The sequence below is a fragment of the Mustela putorius genome, unplaced genomic scaffold (assembly GCF_011764305.1).
Source record: "Mustela putorius furo isolate JIRA1106 unplaced genomic scaffold, ASM1176430v1.1 tig00003836_pilon_pilon_pilon, whole genome shotgun sequence".
Lineage (NCBI taxonomy): Eukaryota > Metazoa > Chordata > Mammalia > Carnivora > Mustelidae > Mustela > Mustela putorius.
The window spans coordinates 147,516-163,897 of record NW_025421989.1 but is presented as its reverse complement, the minus strand read 5'-3'; the positions used below and the strand labels follow the sequence as shown (position 1 = coordinate 163,897).

At 65.9% G+C, this 16,382-nt stretch overlaps 2 protein-coding genes across 5 annotated transcripts in view; one reads left to right on the top strand and one right to left on the bottom strand.

Annotated features, from left to right (window-relative positions):
• Positions 1 to 5,210, top strand: part of PPP2R3B (protein phosphatase 2 regulatory subunit B''beta) — a 43,854-nt gene extending 38,644 nt beyond the window's left edge. For all 4 annotated transcript variants that reach the window (XM_045089237.1, XM_045089236.1, XM_045089235.1 and 1 more), the window contains 3 exons: positions 832 to 950; positions 1,020 to 1,126; positions 4,446 to 5,210. In XM_045089237.1, coding sequence (XP_044945172.1) covers positions 832 to 950; positions 1,020 to 1,126; positions 4,446 to 4,593 — 374 coding nt within the window. In that variant the 3' untranslated portion in view covers positions 4,594 to 5,210. The remainder of the gene's footprint in view (positions 1 to 831; positions 951 to 1,019; positions 1,127 to 4,445) is intronic.
• LOC101675162 (cohesin subunit SA-2) overlaps positions 5,113 to 16,382 on the bottom strand; it is a 51,739-nt gene continuing 40,469 nt past the window's right edge. Inside the window, exons 23-33 of the mRNA XM_045089233.1 lie at positions 15,716 to 15,796; positions 14,933 to 15,025; positions 13,731 to 13,893; positions 12,817 to 13,148; positions 11,331 to 11,432; positions 9,136 to 9,287; positions 8,525 to 8,662; positions 7,987 to 8,165; positions 7,811 to 7,916; positions 7,079 to 7,169; positions 5,113 to 6,336 (exon numbers count right to left, since the gene is read on the bottom strand). Of these exons, the coding sequence (XP_044945168.1) occupies positions 6,322 to 6,336; positions 7,079 to 7,169; positions 7,811 to 7,916; positions 7,987 to 8,165; positions 8,525 to 8,662; positions 9,136 to 9,287; positions 11,331 to 11,432; positions 12,817 to 13,148; positions 13,731 to 13,893; positions 14,933 to 15,025; positions 15,716 to 15,796 (1,452 nt within the window). The 3' untranslated portion in view covers positions 5,113 to 6,321. The remainder of the gene's footprint in view (positions 6,337 to 7,078; positions 7,170 to 7,810; positions 7,917 to 7,986; positions 8,166 to 8,524; positions 8,663 to 9,135; positions 9,288 to 11,330; positions 11,433 to 12,816; positions 13,149 to 13,730; positions 13,894 to 14,932; positions 15,026 to 15,715; positions 15,797 to 16,382) is intronic.

The following is a 16,382-nucleotide window of genomic DNA, read 5'->3' as shown; positions in this document are numbered from 1 at the left end:
CGGTGGTCACTGTTGGGTGTGGAGACAGCACAGTGTGTCCCGGCTGTCTACCTTCCCCTGTCTCCTTCAGGCTCCATGTGTCCTGCCTCGACTCTCACCTGTGCTGAGGGCCCTGTCCTGTTGGGCGAGCACACCGGTCCTGCCAGGGTCAGGAAGGCAGATGTCCCCGACCCCACGTCTCCCTGCCTATGCTTCTTGGATTCCCACCTCAGGGACCTCAATCCCAAGTTCCTGGTGTGGGGCGGTGCCACGGGCACCTTTCCCCTTCTCCTCCCCCTCCTGGGATCCTACCTGGGATCCTCTCGGCACCCCTCAGCTGAGAAGCCTGTGTCCAGGGAGAGGCCAACTGTGGCACAAGGAGGGACCCCAGGACACTTCAGAGGTCAAAGGGACGGAGGGAGACTTTTCCCAAAGTGCGATACCTGGATTAGTGTTTCCATGTTGTGGGATGCTGGTCGGGGGATTTATGGTCGCGGAGAGTCGTTCTGGGCCATCACCCCTAGCCGGGGCTCTCCCCCTGGCCTCCTGCCCGCTCAATGATGTGTGCCTGGTGCCCCCTGGTGGTCAGAGACTGTTCCTGCACTCCGCGTCCTTGTCTGTCTTCTGACCCATCCCCGGGCACACGGGACCGACACCCCCCCCCCCCCCCCCCCCGACCCCGCGGCTTCTGGTCCGCACCGCTCCCCGACGGAGCCTCCCGCCCACACAGCAGCCACCTCGTGCGGCCCCCTTAGGCCCAGTTGGGCAGAAAACGTTCTCCGAGCCGCGTCAGACGCCGACTAGCGCGCGTCCGTCTGGGACTAATCGTCTGAACCGTCTCGCGTCCTGCAGGGAAGATCACCCTCCGCGACCTGAAGAGGTGTAAACTCGCCAACGTGTTCTTTGACACCTTCTTCAACATCGAGAAGTACCTCGACCACGAGCAGAAGGAACAGGTCTCCCTGCTCAGGGTGAGTGTGGCGAGGAGCACGTGGGGTGCCGGCCGCGCCCGCACCGCCTGACACACGTGTTTTGTGCAGGAGAGCGACAGCGAAGGCCCTGAGCTGTCCGACTGGGAGAAGTACGCGGCCGAGGAGTACGACATCCTGGTGGCCGAGGAGGCTGCAGGGGAGCCGTGGGAGGACGGGTGAGTGTGGCACGGGACGCGGGGACGGCCAGGAGGCCTGCAGGTGGGCAGTGGGCGCCTCCCTTCCGCGTCCACTCGACTCCCAGCGGGCTCAGGCCGGAGACGGCGGCTCCTGGGGGCTGCCTGCCCGCTTCGTTCGGGCGGCAGGGACGTTCACGAGACCAGTGTGGGTGGCTCTGAGTGGGGAGAAGGTGCTGCTGGTGCCCCGAGTCCTGCAGGAAACCCACACACGCCCGGCCGCCACCTGTGCGTGAGCCTGGTCCCCAAGGGGCTCTGAGAGGCCCCTTCCCGGGGTCCCAGGGGCTGCCGAGCCAGGCCCCGAGCCTGCAGAAACCCCAGAACCCTGGCTGTGAGAGCAGGGGGACCCGGCCCTGGCCTGTCTCGGGGCTCCCCCGGACATGGATTTGGAGGTGCTGCTGCTCCTCTGCCCCCAAGAGTGGGGCCCAAGAGTCCAGCCAGCAGGGCCCCCGGCAGGCCGTGCCGTCGGGCTGCGTGAGGCCTACGGCCCAGAGCCTGGCCCGGCCCCATCCCCCCGCTAACAGCCCTCCTGCCCACGTGCTCCCCCGGGCTCCCTGCCTGCATCATGGCCGGTTCCCCTCTGTCCCAAACCTTGGGTCACCGGGATCCTGGGACGTCTCACGGCCGGCCCGTGCCTCCCGCTAGCTGTGGGGGATGTTCGCAGCCCAGGGCTGGGTCCTGGAGAGCCCAGCTTGGACGAGGACCCCACAGACCCCCCTGTCCCCCCGCCACGAGTCGCCGCGGCTGGGAACCTCGTCCTCCGTCTTTGCTCAGGAGGCCAATGCAGGAAGCCGGGCCTCGAGGCCCCTTTGCTGCCACCGTCCCCTCCCCGGTGACTGAGTGCATGTGGGGGCGGCGGGGCTTCCTGCTCCCAGGCCTGCGGCGCGTCCCGGTCCTCGCCCCACTCCGGGCCTGGGCCTTCAGGTGCGTGCACAGGCCTGGGTTCCGCGGTGGGGACTCGGGTGTCCCGCACACTCCTGACGGGCGCTGGTCACACGTGTGTTCTCTGGCGCCAGCGTGGGGGTCACGCAGGGTCAGGTGTGTTTGCACACGTGGTACACAGGCCCGGGCTAGGACTGCAGCCCATGGTAGGGCGTCCCGTCTGCCCTCAGGAACGGGACCTCCACGCAGAAGCTCTGGGTTTGGTGGCCCAGGGCTGCCTGCTCAGGGGTCCCGACCGCCAGCTCCAAGAGGATCTCAAAACGGCAGGGGACACTTGGAGTGACCCTGGGCCCTCCCCACTCAGGTTCAGGGCAGGGGCTGGGCTGAGCTTCGCCTGGCAGTTGTGGTTTTCATGGACACTGCGGAAGCGGGACCCGCCGTCCCCTCATACAGGCTGTGCCCGCGTAACCTGTCGGCGAGCCGCGGCTGTTGGTGGGCGTGTGGGGGACTCGAGTCCTGGCTGAGCGGCGTCCCGACTCTGGGTGACCCCCCTGCCAGGCCACAGATGTTTGGTGGTTTCTCGTCTGGTTCTGGACAGATGGGAGCCGCCATGAGCCACTTGCACCGTGGTCTCGTGTGGACGTGGGATCTCCCATCTCTGGGCCCCGTGCCCGAGGCCACAGATTACAAGGGGACACTTGTAGACCTTCTGCAGAGCACACGCAGTGACATCCCACTAGCCGTCTTGGGGATGGTCCTCGCTGGTCTGTGTCCTCGCGGTCTGTGTGTGGTGGTTGACGGGTCAGCCGCCCTGGGCGTGACCCCTCGTGCCCATTGTGCGTTTGGGTCCTTGCCGCCATCGGTCCCCCGGGGGTGTGGTGGGTCTTTGTGCTTCTGCGCGATGGACCGCCCGCGCTTCACCGAGGCTTCAGGGCTCCGGGTGCGAGTCCTGTCTGATCCGTGGTTGCTTGGCTTTCCCTCCGCACTTGTGGCCCTGTTTGTTGAGACGCTGCTCATGCAGAGGAGGTTGCAGGACCCCGTCCGCTGCTGCCTCGGACTGTGCCTCTGATGTCCGGGTCACACTGCTGTTTTGCCTGGACCCACGGCGACCTGGCCCACGATTCAGGGCTTCCCGGTCCACGTCCCGGCCTGTGGTCTGTCCTGACTTGCCTTGGGGCCTGAGCGGAGGGTCCAGGTTCCTCCCCTGTTGCTGGGGCTCTGTCTGGGGCGGAAGCACCCACGGGGCCGGCATGCGTGTTTACGGTGAGGCGTGCGAGTGCGCGGCCTCCCGAACGTACCAGGTCTTGCGTTTCCGCAGGAGTCACGGAAGCCACCTGTGGCTCTCCGGGAGAGGCCCGCGTGCTCAGGGCGGGGTCTCGGGTGGAGGTTGAACGGACTCCCCGGCCCTCCTGGGGGGCTGGCCAGGGGGTTTTCGGACCTGTCTGTGCTCTTCACTAGCTCACTAGCCACCCCGACTGGGGCTGCGTCTGGGGCTCCGCCGAGACTCGGCAACCCCTGGTCGGATCCCGCTGGCGTTCCTTCTCCGGGTCCTGCCGTCGGTTCCTCGGCCGATACGGCTCATTTCAGGATAAGCTTGTCCATTTGTACAAAACGGCAGGGAAGGTTCGATTTTCCAAAATCCCGCGTGGCGTGGAGATGGCCAGTCTCAAAGGTGTCCTCAGCCACAAGCATGTCTCTGTGCTCGGGTCTCGGGCTCTGTGCCTGGGCCTTTCTGTCCTGGGTCACCTAAGTGCTTCTTGACACGGGGTACGAGAAGGTTTAACCCTGAGGGCGTGGTCGTTCGTGGGAAGTGTGCACTGTCACGGCGTAGGAGTCCGCGGTGCGCACGTGTGTGCCACGCACCTGTCAGCCGCGGGGGCGTTCGCTTCGGCTCCTTGGCACTCTGTGTAGACGGGTGCGTTGCTGGTGAGGACGCGGTCGTGTTCGCCGCCTCGCTTCCAGAACATCCGCTATAGTGCGGGGCGCAAGCCAGCGCGTGTCCTCCTGTGGTCCCCAGTCCTGCACGCAGACGGGTCGTCGCCGACCCCAAGGTCTGACGTCGGCCCAGAACACACACTGCCTCCTGTCCGCTGCCCTTGGCTCCAGCACCTATGGATACAAGGCTCCGGAGGACCAGCCTCCTGCACCCCCGAGAAAGCCCGCTCAGTCTGCAGTCCCGTCCACACACTTGACTTGTGGTCTCGTACCTCGTGGCTCCGCGTCTCGTGCTGGTGTCCAGGGAATACTGGCCTCCGAGTGCAGGCACGCTGTCCCTCCTCGCTTCAGGAGGAAGGAACCCACCAGGGACCGCTCCGGGCCTGGGGCTCCCACGCCGTAAGCTCCCAGCCGTCTGGAGGCTGCCGGCAGCATCTGCCCCGGCCAGGACGACCCCTCTGTGCTCACTCTGCGCACCTTGCAGGTACGAAGCCGAGCCCAGCCCCGTGGACCAGAAGCTGGGCTCCCTGAGGTCTCCGCTGGCCCAGAGGCCCTTCTTCGAGGCGCCGTCCACCCTGGGCACCGTCGACCTGTACGAGTACGCGTGTGAGGACGACCTGCCGCCCTCCTGACCTGGGCCCAGATGTGGACGCAGAGCCGCCATCGTGTAAAGAACAGAACCGTTTGATCGTTGAGCTTTTATAGAAAATGGAGTGATTTGTATGGGATGAAGAGCTTTTATTTATCCAACACGGAGCCGGTCCGGTGGTCACTGAGCGCGTTTCCCTGCATGCCAGGCAGAAGCTGCCGTCCGTCCGGAAGCCCCTGGCTGGGCCCGGCGGGGAGAGACGTGCCGAGTAGGTCCCGAGTGCCGGTGTCTGGAGACTCACCGGCTCGGCCGACCGTCTCCTCGGAGGGGAGCTGCTGCTGCAGAGGGGCAGCCCCGGGGGCGTGAGCCGTGCACCGACCCGTGCACCGGGTGTCGGACGGTCCTGCGCCGTTCTCACGCGTCGGTCAGGAACATTCCAGGGGCCCCGGGACCTTCCGTTCGTCCACAGGCGTGTCTCCGGGCGCCGCCCCACCGCAGCCCTGCACACGGGGTACGGGACGCAGCACGTCTCGTCATACTTACGTTTTCATGTCAATGTACAAAACGTGTAAAGTTAACTTTTATTTGGTGTGTGTAGCAGTTTAAAAACGTTTTACGAGCTCACGTCTGTATTTTCGAATAAAGAATTTAAGGATTTTCTGTGAGGGGCTTGGCTCGCCCGGCCCACGACACAGACACGCACACAGAGATCACAAAGGGCACAGATGCCAGGCAGGGACACTACTGGGGACAGACGGCAGCAACACCACGGGAGACCATGCCGTGCGCACGGCTCTGGGGCGCGGCAAGTCCAGCCGAGAGTCACGGGCCGTGGGGCCCGGAGCGTCTGGCAGGGTGGCCCTCCTGCAGAGCCCTGCCCACGGGCAACCCGTGTTCTCGAGGCCACCATCAAGGGCTCTGCTTCCCCACAGCAGCTGCCCCGGTCCCAGGGAGGGGACAGCCAGAGGCACGGGTGTCCCTCCTGGACGGCAACGCGCCAGGCCCAGGCCTGCACAGGCCTGAGCTCCCCAGGCCGGGATCTACACAGAACAGGTCTATACAGGGTCCCCCAGGCCCGAGCTCCTGGGCCCGTTCTTGCCTGTGCGTGACCGGCAGGAGTCCTCCCCGCAGCCCGGCCTCTCTCCGTGTCCACTCGGGCCATCCTCCTCCACACCATGGCCCAGAGAGCTCTGGTTTGGCACCGACACGGGATCGGAGGTACGGGGCCCCTCTGCATGTCGGGGATCGGCGGCCAACGCGCGTCCCACCCCAGCCCGCCCAGACGCAGCCAGTTTGTCCGCAGCGCCGGAGTGGAGCTGACCACCGGCCGCGGGCTCTCGGCACCTGACGCCGGGAATCACCCAGCCGCGGGGTCCTGAGCCGGGGAAGGAAGAGCTGTCGGCCCGGCCAGACCCACGCCATGCAGGAGCACGCCCGCCAAGGGGGCCGGCACCATGGTCCACAGCGGGGGAGGCAGATTCCGGGACCTTCCAGCCAAGCACAGTGGTTGTCAGAGAAGCCGCAGGCAGGTAGGCACCTGGTGGGTTGGGGGGGGGGGTGTGGGCACCCCGGGGGGGGGGCGTACAGTCACGTGACCCTCCTCACACGCGGCCGGAGTGAGCAGGTGCGGGAGGCAGGGGTCACTGCTGTCTGGAGCCCTGGGGGCCTGGGTCAGCCCCACACCTGGACGTCACGGGCTCCCCAAGCCCAGGACCAGAAGTCAACGGCCGAGGAGGAACTTGAAACTGCTGATGGAGTCCCACAGGGCTCTTCAGTCCGACGCGCCCTGGGGACGGAGAGGACGACGCTGAGAACCACAGACACGCGGACGGAGAGGTGGACAGCGGTGCACACTGTGGCCAGGCTGGTCACTCAGCATGCGGTGGGAACACTGGGTGGGCTGGGCAGTGGACGGAGGGCACCAGAGCTTGGCCAGGACGCGGGTGGGCGGGGAACACGGCCTTCTGCTGCCTGGGACCCCAGGCTGGCTCATGGACCCTGGCCCCAGGTGTCCATGGCGGGGACAGGGCTGTCCACACGAGGCTGCCGTGCCAGAGTGACGCTCTGAGGGCCACGCTAGACCCGCAGATCCTGGAGGCCCGACTTGGAGGCCAACAGGCAGGAGCCAGATGCCAAGGACCCCAGGGCACCCTAAAACCCAGTGTCCTCGGCCAAGCAGACCAGGGGATGGGCACCACACCCAGCCTCAGGGCCCCAGCTCACTGCAGGAGCCTTGTGCAGACGCAGCCGGGCACCTGGGACAGCTCAGGGCCCAGCCTTGTCGCGACCCAGTAGTCTCAGAGGGTCCACAGGCCACACACTGGCTGAGCAATCCCCCCACCCCCTGGACGTGCGGACGGACCTGCCTCCACCCCCACTGGGCACAGAGGCCAGTGTCACCCGGGAAATCCATCAGATGGGATGTCCTGCCCCTACACCACCCTGAGAAGCGTGGGCCATGGCAGGAACGGCGGGCCCGGGCCAGCACCCCCACGTGGCCACCACCCACAGCCCTAGCCCGCACCAACCTCGTGGACGGAGATGCCCTCCACGTCCACGTCTTCGTTGGATGAGTTCTCAGAGTCCTCCGATGACAGGAAGTCGACATCGAAGACGTCCCTGCCGGAGACCAAGGGTGGCTGCTTGCCAGGGAGGCCGAGAGAGGGCCCCAGGCCACGGCAGGAGGCCGTGCGAGCCCAAGCCCTGGAGGGAACAAGTGCGCACGGCCCCAGAAAACACAAGACGCGGAGAGACGTGGACGGGGAACAGCCCTAAGTCATGGCAACCAGTACCACCTCCAACACGGCCGCATCCCAGCCTGTGCCGTGGACAGTCGTGGGCAGTCGTGGACTGTGCTGGGCAGTTGGTGGGGGGAGACAAGACGAGTCCCTGGCTCCACCCTAGAGCACGACCTTACAGGACAGCAGTCTCTGCACGTGTGCCAGACACAACCCTCTGCCCGCCTCTGGCCCGCGTGCACTCACGCCATTGCCTCAGACCCACGCGGACCGCCCCCCCTTCAGACCAGCCCCGTCCCTGCCTCGGACCCGAGCGGGTCACCGCCTCAGACGCACGCAGGACCACGTCCCAGCCTCAGAACCACGTGGGACCCCATCAGACCAGCATCCCGTCACGGCCGTCCCAAGGCTCCGCTCTGGAGAAACCCGTAAGGCTGACCCGGAAACCAGGCAGGCAGAGGCCTCACGGGCTGCCCGCCGACGGCAGACCCCTGCACCCAGCCTGGAGTTCGAGGGCCTCACCTCTTGGACTTCTGGCCCTTGGAGGAATTTCTCGGCTCTCTGTCCCCCGCGCTGCAGCTGGCCAGGGTGTCTGGTGTCCAGGTGGAGCACGTCCCCACGGGCAACTCTACGGTGCCGGGAGCAGTCAGCCACGGGGCCCAAGGGCCACCCCTCCCGACCCCCGACACCCTCCCCACCTTGGGGCCGCTTGCTGTCTTTGCAGATGGCGTCAAACGGGTTGGCGGCGGGCTCGTCCTCCCCCTGGGCCACGTAGTCTGTCCTTATCAGGGACTTGCGATAGACAAGCATGGGGTTCATGTCCCCTTCCCCAAACACTGGCAGGCCCTCGGGGATGGAGTCCTGGAAGTGGGTGAGTCTGCGGGCAAGGGAGTACAAGGCAGGGGGAGTCAGAGGAGACCCAGCCCAGATACCCAGGAACCCATGGCCGCTGGCCCCCATGTTCAGGCTGAGGGCTGAGACCCAAGGAACCGTGCTAGAGGAGCGCCACCTGGTGGCCACAGTCAGTGCTGCAGCCCAGAGCCCAGCACCCCCTAGGACCCCAGACCCCGGCCCTGGTCAGTGCAAGGGCCCAGACAGCAGCCCTCACGCAGCAGAGAGCCTTCTGGTTTCCGCGTCCCCCGCCCCACCGAGCCACAGTCTGTGTTTCCACCCCCAGAGCCCATCCCCCCGCCCACCGCCCAGGGGTCCCACATCCGGGGGGACTGGGGCACTCACGCGGCTTGTCGCTCTGCAGGGGGGATCTTGCAGGAGAACTCGGCCAGAACCAGCAGGAAGCTGAGGTTGGGGAACCTCTGCCGGGCCTCCTCCTCTTCAGGCACGGGGGACTCGGAAAAGGCAAACGCCAGCCCACGCCTGGGGACAGGGTGTGCAGTGGGGAGCTGGGGCGACAGGCAGAGGCAGACAGGGAGCGGCTGGGGTGTCAAGTGGGGCTCACACGGGAAGTGGAAAGGTGTGGTCAGGTGAGGCTCAGGGCGCCAGGTGGGACTAAGCTGAAGGATGGGGGCAAAACTGAGGAGCACAGAGTCAGGTGGGGTCAGATCATCGGGGACGGGGTCACAGCAGGGAGCACATCAGGTGGGGTCAGACCGGGGACAGGGTCACAGCAGGGAGCACAGAGTCAGGTGGGGTCAGACCAGGGACAGGGTCACAGCAGGGAGCACAACATTAGGTGGGGTCAGCCTGGGGACGGGGTCACAGCAGGGAGCACAGCGCCAGGTGGGGTCAGACCAGGGATGGAGTCAGACTGGGGAGCACAGTGTCAGGTGAGGTCAGGCCAGGGCTGGGGTGCGTAGGGCGTTGTCACAGCACCCCGTACCAGCAGGTACCTGTGGATCAGGTGGGCTGCGTCACGGGCACGGTCAAAGCCGAGGGTGAGCGCAAAGCGGCGTGCCAACAGCCGGATGGAGTAGAAGGGGCCGCAGATGAACTCGATGGGGTCGTAGCCCATGCCATACGTGTCCACGTGCTTCTGGAATAGCTGTAGGAGCACAGGGGCCGTGGGGTCAGGGCCACCAGGGGCATGTCCCATGGACCGAGGTTCAGTCTCCCTCTACCTCCCACCACCCCCCAGAGGTAAAATAGCACAGAGAAGGGACAAGTTCCCGGAGCACAGGGCCACTGGCCGATGACATCCACGGGGGACAGGGCAGGGGTCCTTGGACAGCCACCTTGAGGCCGGGATGCCGGGGAGCAGGGAGCAGGTGGCACAGACCAGGACGCGCCCACGAGCCAGGAGCCTGCAAACGTCCCACCTGGTCAGCCACAGCTCCTGTGTGTCAGATGCAACAGAAAACCCACGAGGGGGACGGCGCTCCTGATTTACAGGGAAAGCACACACTGAACGGGACCCAAGGGGGCCTGATATGACAGGAAGGTGCCCCTGACGTGCCTTGCGCTCTGGGGAATCGGGGTCACCTCCGCGTCGTACACGCAGACCCGTTCTTGGGCCAGGAGGAAGGACGCCGTTTCCAAAGGAACAGAAAATGGCAGGAAACAGTCCAACCTAAAGGCAGACCTCAGTGTGGGGGCCAAGAGTGTGCACGGCCTGTGGAATCGGGACCAAGAAGCCGTGTTCCAGGAAAACCGCGGGACAGAGAGGGTCTGGCAAGTGTCTGCGGAGAGGCCTGCCCACCGCACCACAGGCAGAATGGCCCAAGGACCAGGAACCCACAGTGGCAGCGGAGATGCCCGATCCCGGCCCTTCCTGACACACCCACGGAGGCTCAGCTCCCCAGAGAGAAAGGAGTCCACGGCGCCCATGGCACCACGGATACCGGCAACGGTCAGCCATGGAGGGAGCCGTGACCAGCACTGAGGACCAAAAGCAGGCCTTGCAAAGAGCTCAAGCCCGTGGGCAGCCCCAGACTCCGTGCACAAAGCCAGGATCGGGCAGAGAAGGGACAGAAGCCACCGAGTCCTGAGTTGCCGCTGCCACGGAACTCCACACGGCCTCGGCGAGAACTCCCCACACGTGGACGGAAACCCCCAACACAGGCAGACACACTCGTCTGGCAGCAGAGCAGAGCACAGAACAAGCCACGTGTCCAGTCGTGGTTCCACGGATCTCGGTGAACCAGCTGCCACGGGGATGGAAGGACCAGAGTCCGACACGGGACACGCACTTAACATGGTTTCGTGACAGACTGACGTGGAGAAGACAGACGCCTACCCTCAGATCAGTGGATGGTGCGGGGTGGACACCGCCCTGAGGGTCAGCGGGTGGGGGACGGGGACGCCCACCCTGACAGTCGGGGACAACCCGAGTCACCATCAGGAGACCTAGCTCACTGTGCAAGAAGACACCTGAAGGCCTCTAGGAGGGGACAGTCCAGCCTGATGCTGGAGCCCGGCCGCTCCGTGCACAAGAGGACGGAGGGACACCCCGTCCACCTAAGCAGCCTTGGACACATACCACGAGCTGCCGTGTGTCCCCCCACACACCCCTGACCACATCCAGTTCCAGTCCAGCAGGGAACCCATCCCAACAGTGCCGTCACCGGGCGGTGGGCAGAGCACAGAAGCCAGCTGTGCAGGACTGAACGTCCGTGGGCTCTGCCCCCAATGTCCATAGGTGTACGCCGGGCCTCCTGGGGGCTGCTGGGGTGGTGGGGGCCTTGGAAGGTGGTTGGGAGCCGAAAAGGCCAGCATGGAGGGCCCCCACGGTGGGGTCTCATCCTCATACACGTCCAGAGAGAGGTTCTTGTGTTTCACCTGTGGTTACATGAGGACCCGGCAGGGGGGCCATCTGTGACCCTCTAAAGGTCTCCCCAGAACTTGAGCCCACTAGGAGGCAGCTGTGGGGCCGTAGCCTCCAGCCTCGGGAGGCGTCAGGGTCTGACCGGCCCGCCATCGCGAGCTGGAGTGCAGGGCTCCCGAGGAGTGGGCAGTGAGGCCCAGCAAGACCCGTGCCTGGCGTGTCCCCAAGCGGGCATGCCCCCCAGGGCTGGGCGACGCACTGCGGCCCGGAGCCGTGCGGACCGGTCCCAGGACGCCGTGGGCCCTTCTGGGAGAGTCCACTCACCTGCTGCAGACACAGGAGCAGGGACAGCGCGTTGCGAAGTCTGTCGTTCTGCCTCGTCCGGGTCATGGTCTCCTTGATGATGTCCCCGAAGTGATGGTAGTGCTGTGAGTGGGAGGAAAGGACCGTCACCATGGAGCCAACGGACGCGCCAACCCCTTCCTATGCCGCCTTCCCAAGTTGCAGACTATGGACAGCCATACAGCTCAGTCCCCGTGCGTGTGTCCCGGGAAGTTCACACACGTGGACCCTCCGAGCACTCAGCACCAGCCGGGGCCGCGGCCGGCAGGGAGGGCACATCCCATGGACCCGGGGAAGCTGGGGCCATCAGGCTTCCCAGACCAGGGCCCGGCTGTGCCCCCAGCGCTGGCTGGTCCTGTCCCTCAGGAGCACTCCTTCCACAGGGAGGGCAGGGCGCTCTGGGGAGCCACGGGCCGGGAGCCAGGGAGCCGAGCCTCTCAGAGCCACGCCGACCTGCCCGGGCCAGCGTGGAAGCAGCCCAAATCCAAACGTGCGACGACAGTCAGCCGCCGACACGGCCCCCGGGACACAGGGAGGCTCAGCACGTTAAGAGGTTAAGTCTCGGGAGAGGAGAGCTCCGCCCAACACACCGGAGGCAAGGGAAGACCCAGGCCAGACTGTCCTGACGGCCCACGGCACAGAGCTCAGGACCACGTGAGCTTCAAACAGGGAAAAGAGAACCACCGCCGCGTAAATAAAACTCAGAATGAAAAAGTCATCAAAGGAACGTTTTTCCCACAAATAACAAAGAGCCCATGTCTCCATCTCATTACAAGACGCCAAAAGAAGATCTTGAAACGACAATTTCTACGAATGTGACAATGACTGAATCCACCCATCCCCCACCCACCACCCACCTGTTCGCTCATCCGTCCATGCATCCACCTGGGCCACGCATCCATCCACCGACCCATCATCCACCCAACCGTCCATCCGTCCATCCAACCATCCATCTACCCAACCGTCCATCCGTCCATCCAACCATCCATCTACCCAACCGTCCATCCGTCCATCCAACCATCCATCTACCCAACCGTCCATCCGTCCATCCAACCATCCATCTACCCAACCTTCCATCCGTCCACACATCCATCTGTCCGTCTGTCCATCGACACATCCGTTCATCCACCCATCCGTCCATGCAGTCATCCCTTCAGCCATCCATTCGCTCATGGAAACTTCTGGGCCTCCTTCAAGGCCAGGCCCTGAGGATCATCACTCGGGGCCCATCAAGGATCAAGTCGCGGCCCTCACGCGGCTCACGTCCCATCTCGGTGGCCACGAAAGAACGGAATGAGAGCAGCGACGGTTCACCGGACAAGACCGCAGAGTTTGAAAAGACAAGAAGTGAGGTCCCAAAGGAAGATACTCTCCGGGAGTCAGGTCTGGGGAGAGGCGTGAGGGATAGAAAAAGGCTGAGGAGACGCTCCCAGGAAAGCCGCCCACGCACGCACACAGGTGGGCTCACCCACGGGAGCGGTCGGAGGAAACGGGGGGACGGGTGAACGGCAGTGAGTCCGTAAGTCCGGGCACGTTCCACTCCTGTCCTCTGTTTTGGAATCTTTCTACCCCAATTCCGTGTCTTACACAGGAGAGCAGTGGGCGGGGGAGGGTGAGCTCGGGCCGCGGGGCGGGAGAGCCGGGCAGAGACCTTCAGGTAGAACTGGTAGATGTCGGCGGCCGCGCTCATCTCCAGCACGTTGCAGACGATGAGCTTACAGAACACGGCCAGCATGTTTCTCCGGTGGAACAGCTCGTGCAGCTCGTCCGCGTCCTCCTCCTTGTAAACTCTGCTGGGCCCTGCCGAGACAGCCGGCCTCTGCCGTGTCTTCCTGTGCCCGCCTGGCCCCGGCGGAGCCGTGGGGCGGGCGGGGACACGGTCCCGGGGGGCTTAGGGGTGCCAGCGTCGTCTCCGTGTACCGGTGCCGGGACGGCAGTGGCTCAGAACCACCACTGGACGTGCAGACCCCCAGAGCGCAGGCCCAGGGCCACAGAGGAAGCACGTAGTGTCACGGGGTCCCCGTGTTCCCAGGTCTCGACCACCTGGCCAGGGCTCCCCCACTCTTCGTGGCAGCACGAACCAAGAACACACGTGCCTGGGAAATGCGGCTCCAGGCCCCGGCGCGCTCGAGCCCCCGACGAGGCTCGTCCATCTCCCACCCTGAGTCTGCACAGGCCCTCCTACCCCCCGGGCTGTTCCAACTGTCCCCAACCCCCGAGGTCCCCCCGCGGTCCCCCCTACCGTTCTACCGCAGCCCCCCGCCCCCCGGCCCAAGGCCGTGCCCTACCCTTACCGCCCCGACCACCTCCTGCCCCCGGCCGCCCCACCTGGACCCACTCCAGGTCTCCTCCGTCCCTGCCCCAAGTTCCCGGGAGGCTGACCTGCAGCTCCGGCCTCCTCCAGAAACACGTGCTCCTTGACGAAGGTGAGGAGCTTGCACTGCAGGACGTGGTCGGGGACGAAGAACAGCAGCCCCAGGCCCGTGTCCTCCTCAGGGCCCTGGTGGCTGAGGATGAGGAGCAGGTCACACAGCAGGATGAAGGCCTGAAGGGGGCGAGGGGCTGCGGCGTGAGGGGGCACCGGCAGGGACAGGCACCCACCCCCCCCAGGGACGGGCCCTGACTAGCGCCCGCAGCCGCCCAGGCCAAGTCAGGGCTGGATGAGAGCCGCGGGGCGGGGAGGGGCCCCCAAAGACATGCGCCGCGGAACCCCAGGCCGCAAGCGGAACCCCAGAGACAGTCGACACGCGGGCGACACCACCACGGACGACGCCTCACAGCAGCACACGACACACACGCTGAACGCAAACGTCCCCGACACCCGGGCGGCACCGCGGCACAGGCCGCGGCCGGGACCAGAGCCATCCGGGCGGGAAACCGCGGACACGGGCTTGTGACCGGCAGCGGGGAGGGTCTCAGGGCAGAGCTCAGGCCCGGGAAAGGAGCCGCACACTCAACCTCCTCAGTCGGCCGCGAGTCCGACGAGGGCGAGGTGTTACGTAAGGTAGCGGGAGAGGAAATTCGGGAATTCGGAAAATTCACAGGCGCGCGGGAAGAACGCAGGAGCCCCGGCGCGGAAGGCAGGAAGCGGGCGCCTGCGTCCAGCGTCCAGAAGCGCTGAGAACAGTTTCCCCGCAGACCGGAGACGGCCCTGAAGGTTCCGTGTGCGGCAACCTCTGACACGGCGGTCGGGAGCGGACACCCGCATGTCCCACCACCGCGGCACGCGGCCCGGATCGCGGGAGCGACCAGCAGACGGGTGCGCTGGTACGGACGGGCCGTGCGCGCGGGCTCCCGTGTCCCGGGGCCGTGCGCGGGCTCTGGGCTCCCGCAAACCCGGGCGAGCCGACAGGTTCACAGACGTAAGGTGCTCACACGACGCGACGATGGCCTCCCTCAAGCCCTCCCCTCATCGTTCAAGAACAAACGTCCTCATACGAGACACACACGGAGAGCGGGAAGCGGCGTCGCAGAAAAGCCTAACTGCCCTGACGCGCCCCAGCCCACGCCCCGGGCCTGGCTGACGCCCCCTCCTGCTCCGCCAGCCCCGGCCGCACCGGCGAGCTTCGGAGGGACGCACGCACCTTCTCGCTCAGCACCTTGCTCTGGTGGTTCAGGTACACGCGGCACACCAGGCAGAACCTCAGCAGCCTCTTCCTCAAGTCCAGGAGCGCCTCCTGCCAGCGGACAGCGGGCGAGCAGGTGCCCCGTCAGCGGAGCCCCAGCGCCAGCGCCACGGACCTGCCCGCCTCAGGAGAGCCGGCGTCAGGTACGTCCCCGCGCCGATCAACCGCCGTCCTCGCCCTCACGTCCGCCTCCCCATCCCCCCACCGCCTCCCCGTCCCCCTCGTCATCCCCTCCGTCCCTCGTCTTCAGCCTCAGGTCCCCTTTTCCGTCTCCCTGCCCTCCCCCATCTTGACCCCGTGGCCCCTCCCCATCCCCCGCGCCCCCCTCCCCGCATCTCCGTCACCCCCCACACCACATTCTCCCCACACGGCTCCAAACTTCCTCCCAAGGAACTCAGGCCTGCGGGTTTCCGAGAAACCGTAAATATAACCCCAAAGTGTGGCTGGCTCCCAACGAAGGGACGGGCCAGCAGCCGAGGAAGGACAAGGGTCTCCCCGGCGCGCACAGGAGCGAGTCCTCAGATCATCTGAGCCGCGCTCCCCACGGCGGGCGGGCAGGCCGGGTGGCGGTGCCAGCCCAGCCCCAAGTCAGGTCTCACGTCGGAGTCCAGGAGCCCAGGCGGACCCCCGGATGACCGACGCCTGTCACGGCGGCAGAGCTGGCTCCACCCCGCTCCATCCTTCCCTCCTCACAGACGACTGCGGACCACGCGCCTGACCTCCCCCGCACCCCTCACCCACCTGGGGCGGCAGCCGGTCGGTGGCGGCGACGATCTGCCACAGGAGCGCATAGTAGGTGCACTGCAGGGCACAGTGCACAACCTGTGGGGCGCAGGGCCTGTCATGGAGGCGGGGATGTGGATGGGACACCCACCCAGGGGACACTCCTTAGCAGAGAACCCTGAGACCCAGTACCTGCCCCTCCCCCACTCGGGGCCTTTTCCCTGACCGGGACCCTTCTTTCCCTTCAGGATCCTCTCCCCCTCCATCAGGACACTCCCCAGGTCCCGTTCCCCCCAGGATCTGCCCCCCACTCAGGACCCTACGCCCCCCCCAAGAACCCTCTCTCTCCAAGATCCTTCTCCACCAAGAATCTGCCCCACACCCCCCTGGAACCTTTCTCTCCCCTCAGGACCATTCCTCTCCTCAGGATCCTTCTCCCCACTAAGGACCCTCCACGCCAGCCCCCATGCTTCCCTTCCCTCTCCTCAGGACCCTCCCCTCCCCATGCTTCGCTCCCCTCATGACAGGTCTCTTCCCTAGGACCCTCGCCCATGCTGCCCTCCCTTCAGGACCCTCCACCTCCATTCTTCCCTCCCCTCAGGACCCTTCTCTCCCATCAGAACGCATCCCCCCCCCCATGCTCCTCTCCACTCAGGACCCCTCCGTCTCCTCAGGACCATCGTCC